Source organism: Parus major, chromosome Z (genome assembly GCF_001522545.3).
Source record: "Parus major isolate Abel chromosome Z, Parus_major1.1, whole genome shotgun sequence".
Classification (NCBI taxonomy): Eukaryota; Metazoa; Chordata; class Aves; order Passeriformes; family Paridae; genus Parus; species Parus major.
Window position 1 is genome coordinate 33,778,938 of NC_031799.1, and position 23,020 is coordinate 33,801,957.

General features: G+C 38.2%; 1 protein-coding gene across 8 annotated transcripts in view; it reads right to left on the minus strand.

Annotated features, from left to right (window-relative positions):
- Nucleotides 1-1,343, minus strand: part of PRUNE2 (prune homolog 2 with BCH domain) — a 130,832-nt gene extending 129,489 nt beyond the window's left edge. For all 8 annotated transcript variants that reach the window (XM_015653273.1, XM_015653272.1, XM_033520379.1 and 5 more), the window contains exon 1: nt 1,251-1,343. In XM_015653273.1, coding sequence (XP_015508759.1) covers nt 1,251-1,286 — 36 coding nt within the window. In that variant the 5' untranslated portion in view covers nt 1,287-1,343. The remainder of the gene's footprint in view (nt 1-1,250) is intronic.
- Between the last annotated feature and the right edge of the window lie 21,677 nt (nt 1,344-23,020).

Consider the following 23,020-nt stretch of genomic DNA (forward strand, 5'->3'; position numbering starts at 1 on the left):
AACATAAGGGAAATATTTTAAAACCTCCTAAAAATACAGTATAAAACAACTTAGTTGTCATGTGACTAGAATTACACACTTCCTGTTTATTTACCCCTTAATACCTGCCAACACAGTTAGATATTAAGGAAGCCACCAGGGGATTCATTTTCTCATCTCTTCCTCCAGTCCTCAAAAAAATTACTTGATTCTCTGATTTCCAACAATGCATGCCAAGAAGGGATCGTATAACAGATCATCTTTTACAAATCATTTTAAATGCAGAATCATGTCTGTCAGAGAAAGTGCATCTTGGGTTTATGATTGCTCCTTCTCCAGAGGGACAGCTCTGTGAAATTAGGAAAGACCTGCAAGTACCAAATACCCAAAAAGATGGGATAAAACAAGCAGCCATGGGATAAACCCATTCCTACTCCTATAACTGAACACATTTCTTAGAGCTAGGATAGCTAGTGGGCATGCAGGCTACACATGGAAGGTAAGAAGTCAGTAAAACCGAGTTTTGTAGAGAAAATCAAAATGGACAACGAGCTGGCCTAAGACCATCCCAGTCTTAAAACATCCTACTTCTGCAGTGCACATAAGGGGGAAAAGATCATGCACTGTCTGGGGTAGATTAACAGTCACTGTAAACAAAATAAGCACTCTGCAGTTTCAGCACAGCCCTATCAACAAGCCGTTTGAGAACAGGATCTATATACCTCTGTGATTCTAAACAGTGTTAACGACCAGCGACAACTGCGACACAATTACGATGCTAAACCTTGGTAATCCTTGCATATTGCTCAGTTATTTAATATCTTGCTTACCCAAACTTATCCCCTACTGCCAGTGCCACTTAGACCACAGAAATAATACTTCAGCGACTTTGCATATTATTCCCCTCCCTTCAACTATGCAACTTGATGCATCTTAAAGTCCCAAGAAATGTGCAAATAATCCTCAAAGGGCATGCTGACACCCCCCATAATGCCTGTCAAACACGGGCTCGTGGGTTCGTAAAGCAGAGCATTATTCAGCAGGAATTAGAAGACAGCACCCCCAAAACACGCCGCAGCCCCAGCCGCTGCGAAGGTCACCAGCCCCATCCTGTGCCCGCCGCCCGCCCGGGAGGACCACAGCACCGCCCCGAGAAGTTTCGGAGAACACCCGCGGGCGCCGCACCCGGGGCTGCGGGGGCGAGGCCGATGGATGCAGTCACCGGCAAGTCGGGCGAAGTCCCGCGCCCGCTGCCCCCCGCCGTCACTCACCAGCCGGGACTGGGCGCGCTGCAGGAACTCCTCCATGGCTCCGGCCGGGCGCAGGGCAGCAGCGCGGCCGGGCTGCGCTCTGCCCCGCTCGGCGCTGCCCCGCTCGGCGCTGCGGAGCGCCCGCCCCGCCCCGCCCTGGCCGCCGCGGGCGCTGACGTCAGCCCGTGCCGCAAGGGCCGGCGCGGGGCTCCGCGGGGCGCGCACCCCGCGCCGGGATGTGCTCCCACGGTGGGATGTGCTCCCACGGTGGGATGTGCTCCCACGGTGGGATGTGCTCCCACGGTGGGATGTGCTCCCCGTGCCGGGATGTGCTCCCCACGGTGGGATGTGGGCCCCCCACGGTGGGATGTGTGCTCCCCACGGCGAGGTGTGCTCCCCACGGCGAGGTGTGCTCCCCAAGGCGGGGTGTGCTCCCCACGGCGAGGTGTGCACCCCGCGCCGCTCCGGGCGGCAGGCCCTGGGAAGCGGCGGCTTGCTCTCCGGCAAGAACTGCTAGCCCAAGGACAGGGCGCGCCTAGACCCGCCCGACGCAGGGGCTCAAAGCAACAGGCACCAACTGGTGGCTGCTGTGGGCTGTTTGTGCGACGGTGTCACACGCTCCCCAAGGCGGGGTGTGCTCCCCACGGCGAGGTGTGCACCCCGCGCCGCTCCGGGCGGCAGGCCCTGGGAAGCGGCGGCTTGCTCTCCGGCAAGAACTGCTAGCCCAAGGACAGGGCGCGCCTAGACCCGCCCGACGCAGGGGCTCAAAGCAACAGGCACCAACTGGTGGCTGCTGTGGGCTGTTTGTGCGACGGTGTCACACTTCCCCGCTTCATGTTTGGTAAAACTCATCAGTGTAAGTCGAGGGCATTGGGGTCAGAGGCAGTGAGCGTTTCGGGGTCCCCTACCCATGGTGGCAAAAAAGGTCTGGAGGGAACCAAGCAGTGGGTTCAAATTGCAAGGGAGCAAGTTAGATTACGTGTTAGGAAAAAAACTCTTCCGATGGTTGTGAGGCATTGCCCAGGGAAGCTGAGGATGCCTGATCACTGAAGGCGTTCAAGACCAGTTTGGATGGAGCTCCGAGCAACCTGCTTTAGTGGAAGTTGTCCCTGTCCACTGCAGAGGGATTGAAACTCAATGTCGTTTAGTGTCGCTTGCAACTCAAACCGTTCTGTGATTCTATAACTCTGTGTTTCACAGTAAAGCCTCAATAAACCCTGCCCTGTGCGTCAAACCTCGGCTCCTTTCTAAATATTGTGCCCACCGTCACATTTTATATACCTATTTAATTGAACAGCCCACAAAGGAGCCTCCTAGGCTAAAGTCCACTTTGTAGAGGAGTAAAGAGAAATGTCGAAGAGCTGGACTCCAGGACTAGAAGTCAATGTGAGGTCATGCAATGAGTGTAGAGTAGATCAGAAAATAAACTGTAGGGTTTGCAGCATCTACAATGCTCTCACTAGTGTTCACCAGTGTGGGGTTTTTTCCCCACTCTAAATAACTAACCAGGATAGTGTAGTATTATTATTCCAATCAAGTTGTGCCTCACTGTGGAGTCAGTGATGACTAATTGTTAATAAATTCAGTGCTGTGAGATCTGCAATTTTTCTCTCTTGCGGGTTTTTTTTGTTTGTTTTTTGTGTTTTTTTGCAGCTCACTGGAGATACTACTGTAAGAGCTAAAAGCTCTTGCTTCCTTATTAACAAACTTTTTCATACGATTGTAATTTACTTTCATTTGATTTGTTAATTCTTCCATGATATCTTGCAGATCCTATTACTGTGTTTCCTGCCATAAACATAATCAATCTGCTCTGCCTAGTCATATTTTCCAGTTAGAAATTGTTCTGGGGAACAGAAAAAATAAACCTTAATCTGTACCATAACCATCTAAAACTGGAAGATAAATCTTCATTAAAATACTTGAGTAGATCAATTACATGAAGCAAAGTACTCTAAATGACAGTGTTCTACAGGAAAAAAGATAATTCTGTTTCAGTTACTGGGACATTTCTTCTTCTGAAATGCATTTGTGAGTTTGCACATTAATTTGTTTCAGAACTTCACCTGAATTTGGGTTTTCTGGTTCTGTTGAAAGGTAGCTCTCCTGAAAGATTACAGGTTTTGTACCTGTAATCGGGTACAAACTTTCATACTTGTAAACTTGAAATTGAAGTATTACAATACAGAAATTGCTGTGTAACTTAGGATGCAGAGTTGAGGTCAACTAGGAATGTACTACCAAGTAAAAAAACAATATGCCACACACACAAAAAAAGGAGTGAAGTATACATTTCGCTTCAGTAGAGTCTGCAGAACAAAATTAAACTATCCACCTTGCTACATGAACTAAACTTAAGTTTTGGAACTTGATGCTTAAAAAGATAATTTTTGATGCATATGTGCAAAAAAAAAAAAAAAAAAAAAAAAAAAAGAAAAAGAAAAAAAAAAAGGCACCAGAAGAGCAAATAATTTAATAATAAAGATGAATTTGCAAAACAGTCAGGAAATTTGTGCTCTTACATCTCATACCAAAAAACACACTCACTCTCATACACTGTAAATAAAGTGTGTTGACTAATTACTTCATTGTACATCCACTGAATAAATCTGTGCATGTAAATATACCTCTACATTGTAGTATCCAAGTGATCCTTTACTAGAATCTAGAAGAACTGTGCAGATCCTTATGTTGGATTTCCAGAGGTGGCCTCAGTACAGCTGCACTGAAAACAAAACAGAGTGCACCTGAGCTCCCTGAAAACATTAGCACTAGATAGCTTTTGAAACTGCTTTTTAAGTAACTTTTTTTTGCCTCCATAATTATTGTATGAGTTACCTATTGAATAATTAATTATTCATATCCTATTGTGCAAAACAGGGGACAGAGTACCAATCTTTTTATCTGTTTAATATTTAATAGAAATTCTTAAGCCTTTTTGTCCTCTTTTCTACCCCACTTGTAGCCACTAATTTCCTTCTACTTTACTGAAGCGTAAATCAGAGATTAATCAGGACCAAGATAATTTTTTTTATCCTTCCTAAAGTAACTAAAACCAGTTCACAGTCATCCAGGGGCTCTTTCCAAGGTGTGTCCTTCATTTGACATGTGTAACTTATCTCCTTATGAAATCTTTGAAATCATGTATGTGTCCCAAAGTGAGAATTTGCTCAGTATCTCATTGATAGAATGGAATTATTGAAAAATAGAGTTCCTGAGATTTGTTCATAAGCACATTTGCTATACATCTTGTCATACTGAAGGGATTTAGGATGTAAATTGAGAGTTCTTTTATTGTATATTTTGTTATTCTGAAAATGTAAATACAAATAATGTCATACATCTTTGGAGAGTGTGGTTTGGAAGTGAATGTTCACATGGCAAAGTTCATTTTTTAATTTCAGCTATGATTCAGGCATGTGTAAATACGTGATTATTTTGCTCTGTCATTTTACTGTGTCCCAGAAATTCCTGTAACTCTAGTAATGATGAACAATATCTTAAACTTCATGTTCTTCTAAAACTCCTCCCATTTTCACTGTGGTCAACCAGGGAAAAGTAATTTGCATGATATACAAACTATTTTAGTAACACCTTCCGTGCTCATACATTGTGCGCTACCAAACAATACAGACTTCTGTGACATTCCATAGTTTCTGTGGTTCATATCCATTTTATTTATTCTCCAGGAATACAGTTCAGATGATTCTGTTCCATATAATGGAGAAGTAAAACCAATGACCACACATGTCTCAGAAGAATTCAGAACTGAACTCCGTAACTCATCTTTACCATTTAGCAAGGAAATAGAAGAGCTGTCATGATAAAGCTATCCAGTGGTCTAGCATTTCTATCAAAATGGTTTTTTATGGTAAACATTTCAGTAATGTATTAACAATCATTTTCGTGTTAAATAAGGCTGAGGTTCCCATTTCAAGACTTTATCACAGTAAGACTAAATAGTTCCTGCCTGTGGAATGAGAATGTAACATAATCATTTTAATAATAGCACAAAAGAAGTTCACAGCTCTCAGCTCTTGTAAGAGGATATTATTTTAACATTTGAAAGGAAAAAGGTGATTTCACAAATTACAGAAAGAATAGTTCTCCAGACAGCCACCCAAAGAAACAAAAAAGAACAAAGCTGTGTGTAAGCAGCTGACAGTAGTTGACTGAGTGTAGGCTGACAGTAATTTGCATTGGCACTCAAGCCATTTTACTCTCTATGATTTCCATGTGAACCTATGAAAGCTACTGCTTTTTTCTTAAGAGTTTTACCAACAGGTCATGTCCTTAGAATCACCAGTTATCCTAAGTTATACTTAGGTATCAAGTGTCTTCACTTCCTCTGGTTAGCATTTCCACAGTTTTTAATTTTTCAGTTGTCCTGGTCCCAGGCTCATAGAACATTTAGTTTGGAAAAGACGCCTAACATCATCAAGTCCACCCATTAATCCAGCACCAGTTTTCACCACTAAACTGTGTCCCTAAATTCCACATTGACAAGTATTTTCTCCAGATTAAACAACCCCAGCTCCCTCAGTTACTTCTCATAGGGCTTGCACTCTACGCTCTTCAGCTTCTCTGGATGCTCTCCAGCCCCATTTTCTGTCCTGTAGTGAGAGAGGGGCCCAACACTGCATAAAAAATTAGAGGTGAGACCTCACCAGAGTACAGGGGCTACCCTTTGCTCCCTTTGCTCCTGCTGGCCACACTGTTGCTGATGTAGGCCAGGATGCCATTGGCCTTCTTGATTATCTGGGCACAGCTGGCTCATGTTCAGCTGCTGTCAACCAACAGCCTCTGGTCCTTTTCTGCTGGGCAGCTTTCCAGCCACTCTTTCCCCAGCCTGTAGCACTGTTTCATGGTGTTCTGGAGACCCAAGGACAGGAACTGGCACTTTGCCTTTTCAAGCCTCATACCACTGGCCTTGACCCATCGATCCAGCCCGTCCAGATCCCTCTGTAGAGACTTCCTGCCCTCAGCAGATCAACACGTCCACCCCGCTTGGTGTCATCTGCAAACTGACTGAGGGGGCACCTAGTCAACCCTTCATTTAGATAGTTAATAAATATATTAAATGGAACTGGCCCCACTGCTGAGCCCTGGGGAACACTACTTGTGACTGGTTGCCAGTCACCCTATAAACACAAACAAAAAGAAAGCATTTCAAGAATCAGAAGACTCTTCTCCAAACATGAAGACTGTCCATCAACAATGCATAAAACCTCTATCCTGTGAATGCCTCCTATCTTACTTTAGTGAAAGTGAGCATGAAAATGGACACAATGAACTCACCATCCCTTTTGGACTTCTGATTTGCCCAATGAAAACCAAGTATTATTAAGAAAATTTGTTCTCCAAGGGTTTAGTTTTATTTGGTTATTTCATTCCTAACCATAATTAGGAATCAGTTTCAAGGTGAAACCATAACACGCCCTGTTTCTTTGTGAAATCCTAGGTACAAAGAAATGAAATAGCCACTGCTTTTTTTGGAGGGGCAAAGGATGAGAAAGAAGCCATGCATGGTTAGACTCCTAAAGGTCTGATAGATATATCTGTTGAGGTTTTCAAAGACCAAGTGCATTAACCATATTTCAGTTGTGAATAGCACTTAATTCCTGTGTTACAATAATTGTCTGTTCTGTTCCTCGCAAAACTGAGTAAGATACTGGAGTATGCACTTTTGAGCCAAGGCTAGCTACTAATTCAAGGCCAAAAAGCAATATTGAATCAATGCCAAATGTACTTGGAGGTATCCCAAACAATGGATGATTGAATGGCTTTCTGTGTGGGAAAGTGCTGCTGAAGGTGGACAATAGAACTGCACGTTTAGTCCACTCCCAAACTGCAACTTGTACCAAATAAGCATGAAATTAGGTGTGAGATGCTAGAGTTCAGATTAGTTTCCCATCAGCACTATGCCCATGGAATCCGAGTTCCCAGGCTGTTCATCAAATTTCAACACAGCTGTATTCTAACACAGGTTATTATACGAGTAAACCTTCTGTGCTGCTGCCTCTTTCTTACACCATGTATGCTAATAATTTAGGCAAATTGTGTGTGCCGTGCGAATCCATCCCCAGCTGTACAAAAGATCAATCTACTAAATGACAGAGTATGTTTGTCATTTGCACAGCCTCAGTACAGGCTATCTGTGTGAAGCTAGTCCCAGGTCAAAGAGGTAATTCTGGTAGATGGGCTCAGTTTAAGCTATTACCAAATCTCCTGTCCACTTACTCCTCACTTTGAAGCTAATTTATTAAATTTATTCCTTTCATACTGCCATATACTAGTAGTGTTTTAACTAGGCAGAAAGTATGTTTCCAAGGGATGGTAATCTCTGTCCAAGTAGGGGGTAAGGGCTTAAGATCCTTGACTTAAATCATTAACACAATTTGCTTCCCAAAGTCCTTTGGGTCAAAGTCCTCAGAAGCTTAATGCTGTGGTGAGCACAGGACATTTTCAAGTTAACTATAAGAAAATTAGAGTAAACAGTACATAAAACTTCGGCTTTATAGATCACCATTGATCAACTTAATATAGTATGATTATTATTCTTGCATTTTTACATGTTTAGATGAATTTCAGAAGGGAACATTCTTTCAACTATTAGTTTGAATACAGATAAAAAGGAAATAAGACTGAACCCCAGATTTCAAATGATAGAAAATAATAACATGAAGAGAACATTGGCTCTGTAGTAATATTGAAACATATTACACTGAATAATGTAATGGTAACTATTTGAAACGATTTGAAAATCGAAAAGTAGTGTAAGAACTTGTCATTTTGCAAATTGACCAGAATATGCAATGGCTCATCACAGACAGCTAAATTTTTTAAGGTAGAAATTTCTTAATTGGTAGAATATCGTATTATAATTTTTAGACAGATCCTCTCATTCCACAGACAAGTAACATTCCTAAAAAAATACCATGTTATTACATTGTTTTTTCTATACCATCCCATGCCTTTGCTTGCTCAGTCAGTAGATCACAAGACTTTTAATCCCAGGGTTGCAGGTTGGAGCCCCACATTAGGTAGCAAGGTCATGGTTTACCCTAATTTAGTGCCCACACCAAGACTGTCCAAAATCAAATGCCATTCTCTCAATCCCCCTTTCCCTCCCACTTCCCCCTAAGGCAGGATGGAATTGAGAATTGGAAGTACAAATGGTGAATATCATGGCTTGAGATAAGAACAACTCACTGAAAACAGCAATAAGGTAAGAAACAGCAATAATATTAATAACAGAAATTTATTACTTTTGCATGGAAACAAATGAAAACTATGATTTTGGAGTGTTTTCTGTTATTTGTGGTTTATGGTTTTGTGGACTATCTTAAACTAACAGGATTAATACCAAGGACTTGCATTTATTTTCTGCTTCAATAATGGTATGTATTGTATTGAAGACTTTGGCTTTTCAACTAAGAATTCATACTGTAAAGATAACAGGCTTAGCCATTAATGATCATTAGTGTCACCACTATAAAGAGATTCATGTTGGTCTTATTTATTAAGGGAATGAAAATGTGCTATTATGTTCCTAATTATGATATTTATTCAAAGTCCCCTACTTACCCACAGTAAAAATACAGTGCAGACAGCTGTTGTAGAAGCTTCCCTATGCAGCTCTGGAAATGAGGTTTTATTTCAACTAAGAACACTCCTATTTTCATAGAGAAAGAGTAGAATAAATGTGGATCTTTGCACTGTGGAGTAAACACTGGTGTTGGATGCATGAGGTTGTGATAAGAGCTGCTGAAGCAGACAAGTGTCTAAGAACTGTGATAGATCATAAAATGTTCTGTTCCAGTTTCTCCTCATGGGCAAGTATATAATTACAAAAATAAAGATTAAAAACAGTCAAACAAGCAAAGAAAACTTAGTCACTTTTAGTGTAAATTGCCCACTAGGAAAAAGAAAGAAATTTTAGAATATGAAAGAAAAAAACTTGGGCATTGTATCTTCCTCATAGCATCTCAAAATTTAGTTATACATGCTGATTTCCTCTGTTAGCATTAGTCTATCTTCTTATGTTTATGGCTTTATATGTGCATGACAATATGAAGAGAGTGCTAGAAATTGCCTCTTTTATATACACATATATACATATATATATATATATATATATATAGTGATTGTAGCTCTTGATAAGTAATTCCTTTGTGATTCTTTCCCTTGGCAGTATATAGGTAATCTAATTGTATGTTACAATAGTCACTTCTTGAAGAGCTCATATTTATCCAGAATGTGTGAAATTGTTGAGGAGAAGGGATATTTGAACTGTGTTATTACAGGCAGAAAAATGGGATTTTACAGCCCAAAGCTTCTGTAAGCAGAATCAGAGAAAGGTAATTCCTGGAAAATGGCGTGCAGGCAACCTCATGCCTCTCATTGCTTACAGCCATAAACTTCCTACAGAAAAGTAGCTGTAATCTGAGTAAAAGTAAACTAAGTCAAACTGATCATTTTATGAGGGAAAAACTTCTTTGAAGTTTCTCAACCTTGCATAAATCTCAGCAACTCTTTTTCTGAGGACCATTTACTGAATTAGTATTATTTGCTTCAAATAAGACAGAGTATAGAAGAATGAATACACTATTGATTTTTACAGCAAATTCTCAAGATACCCAGGAATTATTTCTGGTGGGAAACTGACCTATCCATTTTTCCAGCTAGACTCTACTTCTACTTCTCCTCTAGTTCTCTTTCAGATGGGTAAGTCCAAGGTAGGGTTGAAGGATAAGAGGCTAAGGGATCTGTCTATATAGAATTGTTTTCTACCGTGGAGAGCCAATTAAACATAAACTGCCTTGGGCTTTTAAGTGTCTTCAGAATGTCAAAATTAATGTCTCATTTAATATCTTAATTTATTTATTTAATATTTAAAAAAAAAACCCATTTATGTTGAACAGATATTATTTCTGTAAATGGCAGCTGTTTTAAAATTATTCTTAGTTAACTGACTAACCGATTTTTACACTTGGTGATTTGTCCTTCTTTCTAGTATCATAGATAACAGTAGTCACCAAAAAAAGAAAAATCATTTGGCAGGTATTACCCATTTTTCCTTACCTGCACTGAGCTCTGGCAAAAGGTTATCTCATTTCCTTCCATTTACTTTAAAACATGAGTATTGATACTGTCTCAAACTCTTTGTAAGGCTCAGATCTCACAAGCACACAAATGCTAACATTTGTCTAAGTCCATTGAATACATGTGTTAGGTTGAGCACATTTTTCAAGTTATTTGAACAAGGGACTTGATTCCCAGTGTTGTGTACTGAAGTTACCCTTCTGCTTTTATTTAAAAATATTCATCTAATCTGGGAAATTATGTCAAAACATACAGCAAATGTGTTTTTCTCTTCCTTTTGATATAATAATAGAACAGTAGTAGCAGCAATAATTATCACTTTCACTATATAAAAACTGTACCATAACTATCTAAGTCTGGCATGTCATTTGACTGTAATTCTTCTTCCTTCCTAATACAAGAAAAACATCAGTGTTGGTATTTTTGATACATTTTGAACGCTATATTCATCTTTCTGTCTCAAGATTTCCAAAAGTAGAAAAATCAATGCCATACATGATGGAAGTCCATGTAAAATACATAAGAAGCGTATTTTTTTCAGAAATATGTCAAGTGATAGCAATGAAATAATTTTTCAGTGGGTGGATTAGGGATAGCAGACTGAAGGACTCATTGACTCTTCAGCTGAAGGACATGCTGCTTGTCTATATATTCTGCTCCAGTGGCACACAGCATCACAGACCTTAGAGATATACATGCAGTTTCATGGGATTCTGCTCTGCCCACCAGTGGATTAATTAACAAAAGTGATGAAAGTTAATTTCTGCTTCAAGGCTTTAAAAAAAGGGCTGAGATTTTGATTGAAAGATTAAAATAAATATTCTCCATATTAATTTCAACTTTCAGAATGAGTTAGCATTGTCTTGTTTGCTGAAAGTCTCATCTAGTAACCTGTGATAGAACACAATAAATTTCTCTGTTTGATTCTCAGCAACTATTGGAAACAAATCATGATATAAACATGAATAACCAGAGTAAAACTAGATAAAATACAAACTCTAAGGTATTTAAGTAAAATGAATTGAAAGAATCTGAGAAAACCAGTCAGCTCATATGTATTTCTAGACAGACAAAAAATTACACCATTTATCTGAATGCTCTTTTTATATTCCAGTTCAATGTCTCAGTGATCACACTAATAACATGTTGGAATTCCATCTATGGTTTACAGCTGGACAGTAATGAGAACTTTACCACTGATTTCTGCTAGAATGTCTTCCAGTCTATTCTGGATTTTAGTAGGGTTTTGGTAACAAGGAGGCTGGGTGTCTTCTGTAAGAGATGCCAGAAGCTTCCTTCCTGTCTGACAGAGACAGTTCCAGCTGATTCAAAGGGCTGAGCTCACAGGCAATGGTAACAGTGCCTCTGGGATAACCCTTTTATGAAGGAGGGAAAAAATGGGCTGCAAAGAGAAAATCAAAAAGGAGCCGAAAGAGAGGGCTGAGAATATGTGAGAGAAGGAGCCCTTCAGACACTGAGGTGAGTGTAGAAGGATGGGGAGGAAGTCATCCCCTGAGTCAGGTACCTCTGCTCTCTTGCTCAGAGGCGGAGATTCCACCACAGCCCCTGGCACAGCCCATGGTGAGGCAGCTGTGGCCCTGCCACACATAGAGGTCCATGGGGATGCAGAGACCCACCTGCAGCCCCTTGAAGATCTCATTGTGGAGCAAGTGAATGCCTGAAGAAGCTTGTGACTGCTGTGTCACATTATGGATCCATGCTGGAGCAGTCTGTTCTTAAAGGATTGCATCCTGTGGAAGGGACCCACCCTGGAGCAGGGGAAGATCATGAGGAGGAAGGAGCAGCAAAAACAGAATGTGATGAACTGGCCACAGCCCCCATTTCCTGTCCACCTGCAGGGAAAAGGTGGAAAATTTGGGAGTGAAGTTGATCCTGAGGAGAAGGGAGAGGTGGGGGGAAGCTGTTTTAACATATGGGTTTATTTCTCACTACTGTACTCTGATACAATTGGCAATTAATTAAATTAATTTCTCTTAATAGAGTCAGTATTGATGAGTGATCTCTTCCTGTCCTTATCTTGACCCATAATCCTTTTATTCTATTTTCTCTCCCCCTGCCCAGCTGAGGAAGGAAGGAAGGGATAGAGCATCTGTGGTCAGCGTCTGGAATCCAGCCATGGTCAACCCACTGCACAGCCATAAGCAACAACATAAGAAGAGATTACCAGTCCGAACTATTTAAACCACATTGACAGTTCTACAGTCAAAACATGCTTCTTCTTATGTACTTAATTCTATCTGTATTTCAATAGCAGGACCCGAGAGGAGGAAACAAATTTTAAGTTCTTTCTACTTATCTCACAGGCCCACACAAATAGAAAAGTGAAGAATACACCTGCTTAGGTCTTGCAAACCTCACAAAATTTTTGCAACCAGAGCCTAGGCTGTTAATTCCTCTGTGTTTAAAACTAACCAAATTCCAATACCAAAACATGAAAAATCTTTCCTCTGAACCTGTTGAGATCTCATCATAAGTACTGTATATTAGTCCTGTGTGTATATATATATATATATATATATATATAATATACTATACTATACTATATACTGTATATAAGTACTGTATATTTCCAGTATGCAAGTGCTGTCCATACATAATGAATATAAATTTGGAGAGTTGCTGACACTGATTGCTTTGAGCAGAAAAGAACAGCAGAAAGCTCTTCTCTGAAGTCCATAGCTTTTATATAGCAAATACCTAGGCAGATATATAGCAGATACAATAGGAATTTTTTAAGGTCTTGTAAAACATCAATGTAGTTCAGTGAGCCAGCCAAAAAAGGCATGCTCTAATAGGAAAAAAAAATAACAGTTTGTTTTCAGGGTTATTTCATGCAGGATTTAAGGAAAAGAGACTCTCTAGAATCATTCTACTAACTTGATTCATGTTCTTAATGTCCCATTGCCTTTAAAATGTTAACAGCCTGAAAAGTGGAGGGATGTTTGGAAATGATGTTGGGAAGGGAGGATAGTATGTATGGGTGTGTACTTGAGACAAAGGGAAAAAAGTTCAAAGCTAGACTAGATGAAGCTTAGCCCAGTAGACCTTTAGAATTCTAAAAGGTGCAGGTATTAAGAATAGTTGCAGCTATGTTTTCACACTAGGAAATACGTAGTCTTATGCTCGTAGTGAGCTAAAAACCAATGACTGTAACAATTGCTTTTTTAACTGGAATTCAGTGATGGCACAGATCTTTCTCAACTCAGCAGTAAAGTATATATCTATATAAACAAATTAATACCAAGAATTCCTACTTTCCTTATTGTATTCTATGAACTGTGGGTTTATGTGGGAAAGGGAACTATTCTTACACATTAAGACCTTTGTGTTAACCTCTAACTGCTATAGTACTCCAACTCTGAAAACACAAAATCCTGGAATGATGCCATGTGCACGCATTGTCACGTAGCCCAAACAGGCATCCTTTGCCCAGAAATTACCACATCAAGTTTTGTCATAAACTTCATGTTCAGCTTATCAAACATCTAACTCTTCTACAAGTACTCAGCCCCAAAGATAGCTAGAGGCAGGGCATTTCCATGTTAATTGTGCCAAATTTAAGAAATTCCTTCTTTCCTACATGCTGCCATTTAACATTCATAGCTTTCTAGAGGTAGAACCTCATAGTACTTCACCAGGTGGAGATGGGTATGCATCTTGAAAACAGTCTTACAATATAAAACTATAATACAAGTGGTATCAGCAAGAGGAATCTGCAATAACATCTTGGTGACGCATTTATCTATAAAAATATACTTGCATTTGTGAATAGCTACAGCTGCACCATTTGCTGTTCTGTTTTTTTGTAACATTAATTTCCTTAATGTTAGAGGTAAGTTGCTAAGCTAAAGCACTAATTTCTTAAAAGCACTTCTTCTTAAAAATCTGTTATATTCTTCAAGCATTTCCAAAAATTAAGGTTTTTTTTTAAAATCCCAAGATTCCTGTTTCTTTAAACATTATTTGAGTGAAATAAGGTCTCTTCTGGGAGCTGCAGTTTTGCTTTGTAGTGCTGTCCTTTCCTCTCACTGCAGCTAGTATTCTGTCTGCTGAACTCTTTGCAGCCCTCTTACATTTGCACAGAAACAAAGACAGATATTGCTTCGTTAATTGGCATATTAAAAATTTATGGTGCACTAGGATATTTAATATTTAAACACAATGTTTAATGTTTTCTGTTGTCATTTTTTTCTGAAAAAAATAAACAACTATCATAGACAATGCTGTCCTTTTCCAGACAATTAGAGATCTTATTTTGAGTTAGCATTCAGGATAGATAACATCATTACTCCAACATCAGTAAATATTTTTAAAAAGTTTAAGATCACATTACACATTACATTTTTATTCCCAAGACAGCCAGACTTCATACAACTACAGTACTGTAAATCAATCTGGTTTTTTACTTTTTCATTTCTTCTGAGGACTGCTGCTGACATACAAAAAGGATTACCAGTCAACCACCTGAAGGGAGCCTTTACTACCTGAAGGGAGTCTACAAGAAATCTGGAGAGGGACTCTTTACAAGAGCATGCAGTGGTTGGACAAAGGGCAATGGCTTCAAAATTAAACACAGCAGATTATATTAGATACGAAGAAAAATTTATTTACTGTGAGGGTGGTGAGACACTGGCACAGGTTGCCCAGAAAAGCTGTGGATGCCCCATCCCTGGGGGTGTTCAAGGCCAGGTTGGACAGAGTTCTGAGCAACCTCAGAGTCTAGAGATAGTTGTCCCTGCTCATGGCAGTTGGGATGGAAGGAATTATCTTTAAGGTCCCTTCCAACCCAAGCCATTCTGTGATTCTATGATATGCACCATAGACATTAGACTAGACATTTATCAGGGAGTTTTCCATTTCCTAGTTAATCTGTTAAATACTTTCCACCCAAAGCTTTGCGTCTACAAACCCCTAAGTTCACTGGTGAGGCAGCTAAATGCAAAGTCAAGATTTCAATCTTCCTGCTTAGAAGCAAAAAAGTGGTATGTCACAATTTAAACTGAAAAACACCAGTGTTTAAAGCAGAACATGAAGAACCTGGGATGTTTGCATTAAATATTCTTCTCACCCCAGGCTACTTCTCTGTTTTTAAACAAATCAGCTGCAGCCCACTGACTTTCATGGACCAATTTAAGACTATGTTCTACTATCTCTGCACAAATCAAAAAATGTAAATACAAAAAATATGTTACATTACTGCCTAACTTCCTAAGAATCTATTAAAGCACTGAGAAAAGTGCCTAAAAATTTGTTTCATTCAAATATAAACTGCCAAGATGGAGCAATGAGATATTAGAACAGGCCAACACCCATAAATGTTGAATTCTTTCGTCTAATTCACCTGTGTCTCACCCAGTCCGGCAACTGGTCTAAAGAGCTTTCCCTGCTCCTTAGCCTTTTTCCACTTACTTGGGATTAAAGTCATAGGATGAAGCTTACCAACCCATATTCTGTTCTTCACAGAAAGGGTGGCTGGGCACTAGAGTAGGCTGCCCAGGGAGATAGTGGAGTCGCCATCCCTGGAGGTGTTTAAGAAAAGTCTGTGTGTGGCACTCACTTCCATGGTGTGGTTAAAAAGGTGGTGTTTTGTCATTGGTTGGACTTCATGGTCTCAAATGTCTTTTCCAATGTAATTAATTCTGTGATTCTTTATTATTTCAGAGGATGAGTCAGATGACCCAACTGACAGCTCTTTACTTTTCAGAGAGGTCCTGCTTTCTCTTGGCTGACCAGTCTTGCTCTGCACGTTCATCACCTTGCTTAGCATCAGAAGTTCTTATTGGGGCTTTTCATTGAACCACATGTAAGAATAATTCCCCTTCTTCATGGTTAAATTAAAAAAAACCCAAACAGATAAAAGAATTTAAAAAAAGGTTTTTGTTTTGGGCTTCACTCTGGCTACTTCTCCACAAAAAGCCCTTTTGAATTTCACATCTGTGAACCTTCTCCAAAAATGACAGTTTGAACTGGGAATAACTTTTGTTGCCATTACTCTTTTGTGAGCTTAAATGTCCCTTCTCTTACGCTCTCTTTGCTAACCCATTAATATAAAAGAAAATCATGGGGCAGATATTCCAGCTAAACTACACAAGTTCCATCTTCAGAAAAATCTTCAGAATTCTACAGCTGAAGAAAGCCGTGGTACTTACTTTTCAGGATTATTTCATTCTTTTAAGTGCCCAAATTCACTTGTTTCCTGCTCACAGTCATCCTTGGAAATATGGATTACTTTGCAGAGTTAGATTCTGGAATCTGATAAGCAAAACCTGTTTATTTAAAATCAAAATATCAAGGAAATATAATGCAAATCAGTAGTCCAGTGACTTGGAAAGGTATTTTATTTGCAGGCATTATCTTAAGTAACTATTTTAAGTTTTTTACTACCAGAAGAACTATTAGGCAGATGAAGGGGCACTAGATTCTGGACTCTCCCCTTTCCACAGAACAAAAGCTTTTTTTTCTGATTCATAGCTGATTGCTATTTCTTTCTAATAAACACTAATGTGTTGTGTTTGTTTTAGTTAGTTTTGGGGTTTTTTAAAGCAAAAAAATATTGTCTGTAAAACTTCTTTCATAAAGTTGGAGAAAAATCCTGAAGCAGAGATCAAAAATTTTGTTGTAAGAAGGGTCTGTCAGGAGTGCTATATAGAAACAAAACAGTTGGTTTTATTCTAAAGCAAAATTTGTGCAAAATTAAAACAATAGCTCACCAGACTTCAAATGAAATCATGTATCATAAGCAGAGTAGTGATATATTAGATCACATTCCATTGTTTGTCTCTTCGGGCTTCTTGTATTTGTCAATTATTGTTTCTCCCATAGTGTTTCTTTTTAACATACAATGAGTTTATACACTATTGATGACCAGGCAACATTAGAGAAGAATTATAAAATAGCAGATGTGAATCATTAGGTAAATGCCCTGGGAAAGAGTTTTATTTAACATACTCAGCTGCAACATCATGATTCTAACTGCAATAGGCAGCCTCAAATTTAATATGTAATTTTAATATCTGGCATCAGATATTTTTGTTTTTCTCCAGTTGTTAAAGTGCATATAGATAGAAACATTTTGTTGTGTATGCTGTTAAATACCTTACCTGTGGCTCTGCACTGCCCAGTGACAGAGAAGATGTTAGGCTCACTACAGCAGCTAGCCACCCTCTGAAAGGAAGTCTGGAATGTAATGGATCTGTCTTTGCCTAGTATTCACACTTAAAAGTAATTTAGTCACCTTGGTCTCACTTAATTTTAAAAAGAAGAAAAGAACCTCAATCTCACAACAGAGGAACGCTTAAAAACCTCCTCCCAAAGTACCCCACATGTAGCCAGCATTTGGGTAAGGGGGAAGCAGCATCCAGCAGCACCTGAAGGCTCCGCCAAGGTCACCTCACATGCTTGCTCTGTGTGCACAGCACCCAGACTGCTGCTCGGTGTGGGGCTCTGACTGCACAGGCTCCAGACAGCTGAGTGGAGAACCTCCAGATGTTGAATGGGTGGGGTCTAACCCTCAATGCTCATTTTCCCCAGAAGAGGTAGCATTTTCCAGGTAGAAGAGGAACACATCACACTAAATTTAATTACAAGCAAGGCTGGCTTAAATATGTAAAAACCTATTAGAAACAAGATGCTAATTGGAATTTTAATGAGGTCCCCAACAACTTAAAATGAATATGCTCTCAAAATATCTACCCAGGTTGCTGTATATAACTAAGTGGATTATGAGTAGTTTGCTGTAAGTACTATTAAAGAAGCTTTTATTAGGATAATTGGTTGATCATACCAAATTAATTAGCTCAGAGGGAAGCTTAGAGGGAAGTGAATTTATGAAAAATGCTGCAATGAATTTGAGTGAAAGGTATATAAACTTTCATTTCTCCAGAAATACGCTATGAAATAATGGAAGACGTATACAATTTTAGTAACTCAGTACTCAACCCTAAGCAATATATATTGTACAGTTGATGTAAGAATTTACACTTTCATCCTGTCTCCAGTATCTACATGTGAATGGCCTGTACTTAAAGACAAAGAGGCCTCAAGGACACCTACTTCCTGGATAAAATACTAGTCTTTTGAAGGAACTAGTTCTGTCTCCTAAAGAAAGAATGCCCTCTACTGCTTGGTTAGAGAGCTGCTCCACGGCAGAGGAATTCAAAACTATGATTCATATGGACTGAAAACTTTGGAAAATATATATAATGAAAAATATTACTGTTGTTGCTGCTGTTGTTAACAACAACAATAATAATAATAAATTGTATCTCTGAAATATTAGGAGACGTGATATGCTTGTATAAAATCAAATGTTCTTTAAAAGCATTTCTATGTTCTCTACTGTTCATTTTTCATTATATACCTTCAGAGCATAGCCCAAATATCTTACTCTGAACAAATATATATGTTGAATATTTTCTCCATAATACTCAAATGAGTAAATTTTAAAATAACTAATGTCTCTGCTTTCAGTAATTGTTTTGGCATGCATTTGCCTTAAACTTTATATATTTGCTGCCTGTCCTCAAACATAATACACCCCACTTTATTAATGTATACAGTCTCCTTCAAAGACACATGTATATTTTTTTGTCCACAGTGATTTGCCTTTGAAAACCAACCAGCTGAAAATCTTACACCTCTAAAACAATCACAGCATGCAATTTTGAAGCATGCTACCACACAGAAGTGCTCTAAAGCATCATCAAGAAACAGCAGAGACATGCACGCTAATTTGTTTTACATCAGCAGAGGAGAGGCTGATGAATGCTACTCCAGAAACTTACCCCAGATCTGATTCTGTTTGATATCAAATTTGTTCCTAAGGAAACAGTATTTTCTTAGAGCAATAGAAAATTTTCTGAAGTGGCCTTTAAAAAGTCACCAACTGTGATCTCCAGCAGCCCATATTAATCTTTTTCCTACCATTTTTCCACTCATTTATTTGGCTGTCCAAGTAAGGAAAGAGGAAATCTAGAGACGTGCACAGTAGGATCATTTTTGTTTTTCTCGTTAGAGTTCTTTTGATTGTACAACACTAAAAATACAAATTTAAAGCCAGTTTAGTTCATGGCAGTTTAAAAGCACATAAATGATTAATATCTGGAATACATGATCCTTTCTGTTTCATTCTTGACAGTACTTAATATTGCTGATTCTCATGGCATGAGCTCTTAGGCAATCTGGGAATTAAAAAAATTAATGCTAAATTAACCTAGGGATTGTACCCCCAGCAAACACATCTGAAACTATAGCCTTGTCTCACCTGACCATAAATAGGGAAAAACAAACAAATTCATGACCATGAAATAATTTTTTTTCCTGGAAGATATGAATTTGAATTTTCCTTCTTTCCCAATGACTGTATACTTAGAGTATATGAAAAAGGCATGATCTGGAGTAAAGACACTATTTTCTCATATGAAGAAACGTAAAGGTTTAAGACCAGGCTATTAAGTCAGATGGTTCTACATTAACTTAATGTAGTACGTGATTAATGTACAACATTAATCACAAAATGTGAGAAAAATAATTTCACATTAGATATGACATGAGCCAGCATTCTCCAAACACTTTCAGGTCTTAAACAGTGAGGCCACAATTTCTAGGAAAAGAAAATAAAACAGAAACTTCTACTTACCTAAAGAAAGAATGACAGGCTTGTATAACCTCATACACAGAACTTGATTCGGTTTCATGTAAAAAACAGAAAAATCCAGTTTTATGCCAAACACACCAAGAATATCAAGAACAACTTATTTAGAGATATCTCAGGAATTCCCCAGCCTCCCTAATAGAAAATTACTTTATTCTGAGAAAGAAGGAACTGTTAACTACACAAACCTTCATCAATGTATTGACCAAAGTTGTTACAGTGCGTATATAAAATTCCAGACTACTTAACAATTATGCTTAATTTTCAACAAGCAGTGGCAGATGTAGCTATCATCATGGTTATTCATGGATGCTCATACATATTTTCTGCAGTTATTCTTATGTTCTAGCCATGAACTGACCTGATAGTTTCAAGGACACACTTCCCCAAGACTGCATAGCAGTAACAACCACAGAAAGAATGCCTACAGCAAGTGTGTATAAAAGTTTTCTATTATTCTTCAGTTTTTCCTATTACACCCACACAGGCATAACTCGGATGGATAGATGTTTGAAACAGCTTTTGTATTTATAATAGTGTATGTGCCAAAATTTGCACATTTTCAGATAAAAAACATGCTCAAAATTTTACCAATCTAAGAATTTTTACCTTTCTGGGAGGATGAACTGTTAATTTTCAGCAGTAATAAACAAAAATCTCATTAATGTACTGTCCATGCCAAAATACAACATCTCCCAAATATAATAAATTATCAAATACCTTTTTCTTTCTAACTATATATATACAAGTTCTACAAGCATTTGCCCACAAATACTATCCATTGCATGCAGATATACATGTATGTGTATACATACATACCTATGTATTTACATATAGATGGGTGGATGATTTTTCCATATTAAGAATCAAGGATTTAGCAGTATGCCAATGTAGCACTGAAATGAAAAACAAGATTGCAATGACGACAGCACTATTTTTCATTGCTGCCAGGACTAAACCTAAAGGAAAAAATATTGCTACCCAACCTCTGTTTCCTCTGCTGGATGTATCAAGAATATCAGCTGTTCCAGAAAGGACTGTAACTCAAAAAGAATCAGGCATGTTTAAGAAGCAAGATTCTTCTGTGTTCATACAAAATAGGGCTCATTAAAAACATTTTTTCTTTAATTAGAAAAATATATTTTTATTTTAGAATATTTTCATTATTTTGTTTTCAATTTAAAGTTTCTTTTTAAGCACATCCTCCAGCACAAATGAATTTCTGCATTTCCACAAAAACCGTATCAGTAGTAATGATAAGCTGGTTGCTCTTAAAGCTGTCCTCACCCAAACATCAAAAAGTATTAAGAGTGATTTAGATTTTCCCTAACATAGAAAAAAAGAAATTATTTTTCTGAAATCATTCAGATATGAAAGGTTGTTCATTGAATTCTTTACTAGCAGAACCACAACTAAAAAAAAAAAAAGTAGAACAAGACTGGCAGTAGAATTAATCAGCAGCATTATTCAGCAGCATTAATGAAGTCACATAAGAAGTTACTGCATGCTTGTACATTTTGCTGTCCTGGCCTAGAGAATGGCATATAACATAACAAACATCTTAAAATCATCGCAATACCTGAAGGCCATAAACTCCAAAATTCAAATGATTACTTAGTATTGCACAGACAGTATAATTAAAAATAGTGGGATAATTGTAGACAAAGTGGGAAAAGCTTCTTGACCATGAAATTTTTACAAAACTGAAACAGATTTCTTAACAGGGAGATCTGTTGCTCAGGTAATTTGAATTAGAATGCAGAGCACACATGAAAAAGCCCTATAGGGAATGCTCTGCATTGCTTTGGCAATAAACCTATTATGTCTTTCAGCTATAATTTGTATGATTTCTTGGGTTTGGATATAAAACACATGGGAGCACAAGTCAAGAGTTCATGTAACTATTGTTTTTGATTGAGCTGAGTACCATATGGTGCAATTCAGGCAAGCTGATGAACTGATATAAAGTTAATGTTAAGTTATAGAGACACATGTGTTCCTATCTATATTTTGGCCAAAAACCCACTACCTCAATGTATATAACTAGATATAAAATAAATTTAGATAAAATTCACTGGCAGCATCAAGGATTCTTCAAAACCTTCTTCGCATATTAATCATTCCAAAACCTTTTTCATGTTTCCATCACTGTAAGAGCTAGCTGTCAAGCTAGCTGTAAAGAGCTCTGTGGAAGCATGCTAGAAAAAACTAGGTGAGGCTTCCTACCCAGAAGTTGCATCCATATTCTTTGCATTAAAATACTGACTGTGCTGTGGTTTTAACCAAATTAAGCCTTCTAGGTCTCTGTGGCATCTCCACAGACTCAGCTATGACACTGACACTTGTGGGCTACTTCTTATTTCCCGAAGTAAGAAGATAAAGTTAGATATCTTTAATTCTGTATTTCTTAGCCATCTTTTTGCCTTTATTAGTAAAAACAGGACACACAATTACAATAACTTGGCAACAACTGAGTGTCCTAAATGAGTGACTTAAGGCAGGCCAAGTTGTCTTTCCTTTAAGATCCTCTCATCCTCGTCAATTATTTGTGAAAAAAATCAAAGGCATGTGAACAGGACAGACTTAGGTATATATTCCTGAGTAAATATTATATAGTATAGTATTAAACAGGGCCAAAAAAAGATACAGGCAGAATTTTTTAGTCTTCTACAGCAACAATGTCATGCAATGTAGTGCTTAACACACACACACAAAAAAAAAAAAATCCCACAATATCAGCATGTACAAGTTTAATATTTTCTGGTAATCAGAAAAGATCCCATCCTGAAAGAGTACAATTCTTCCAAACACAAAATTTTACAAAATTTTCATCTTCTTGCTTCATTTTCATTCATATGAAGTTTTATTCCAAGATAAAGTAACACAATGAGAAAAGTAATTTATTTTAAAAAGTAATTAGTTAAATTATTTTTAAAATTGCCCTTGCCACTAAATAATAAAATCCCTATTATGAATATCTTAGTACTTGGTGCAAAACTGTGTGGAAAGAATT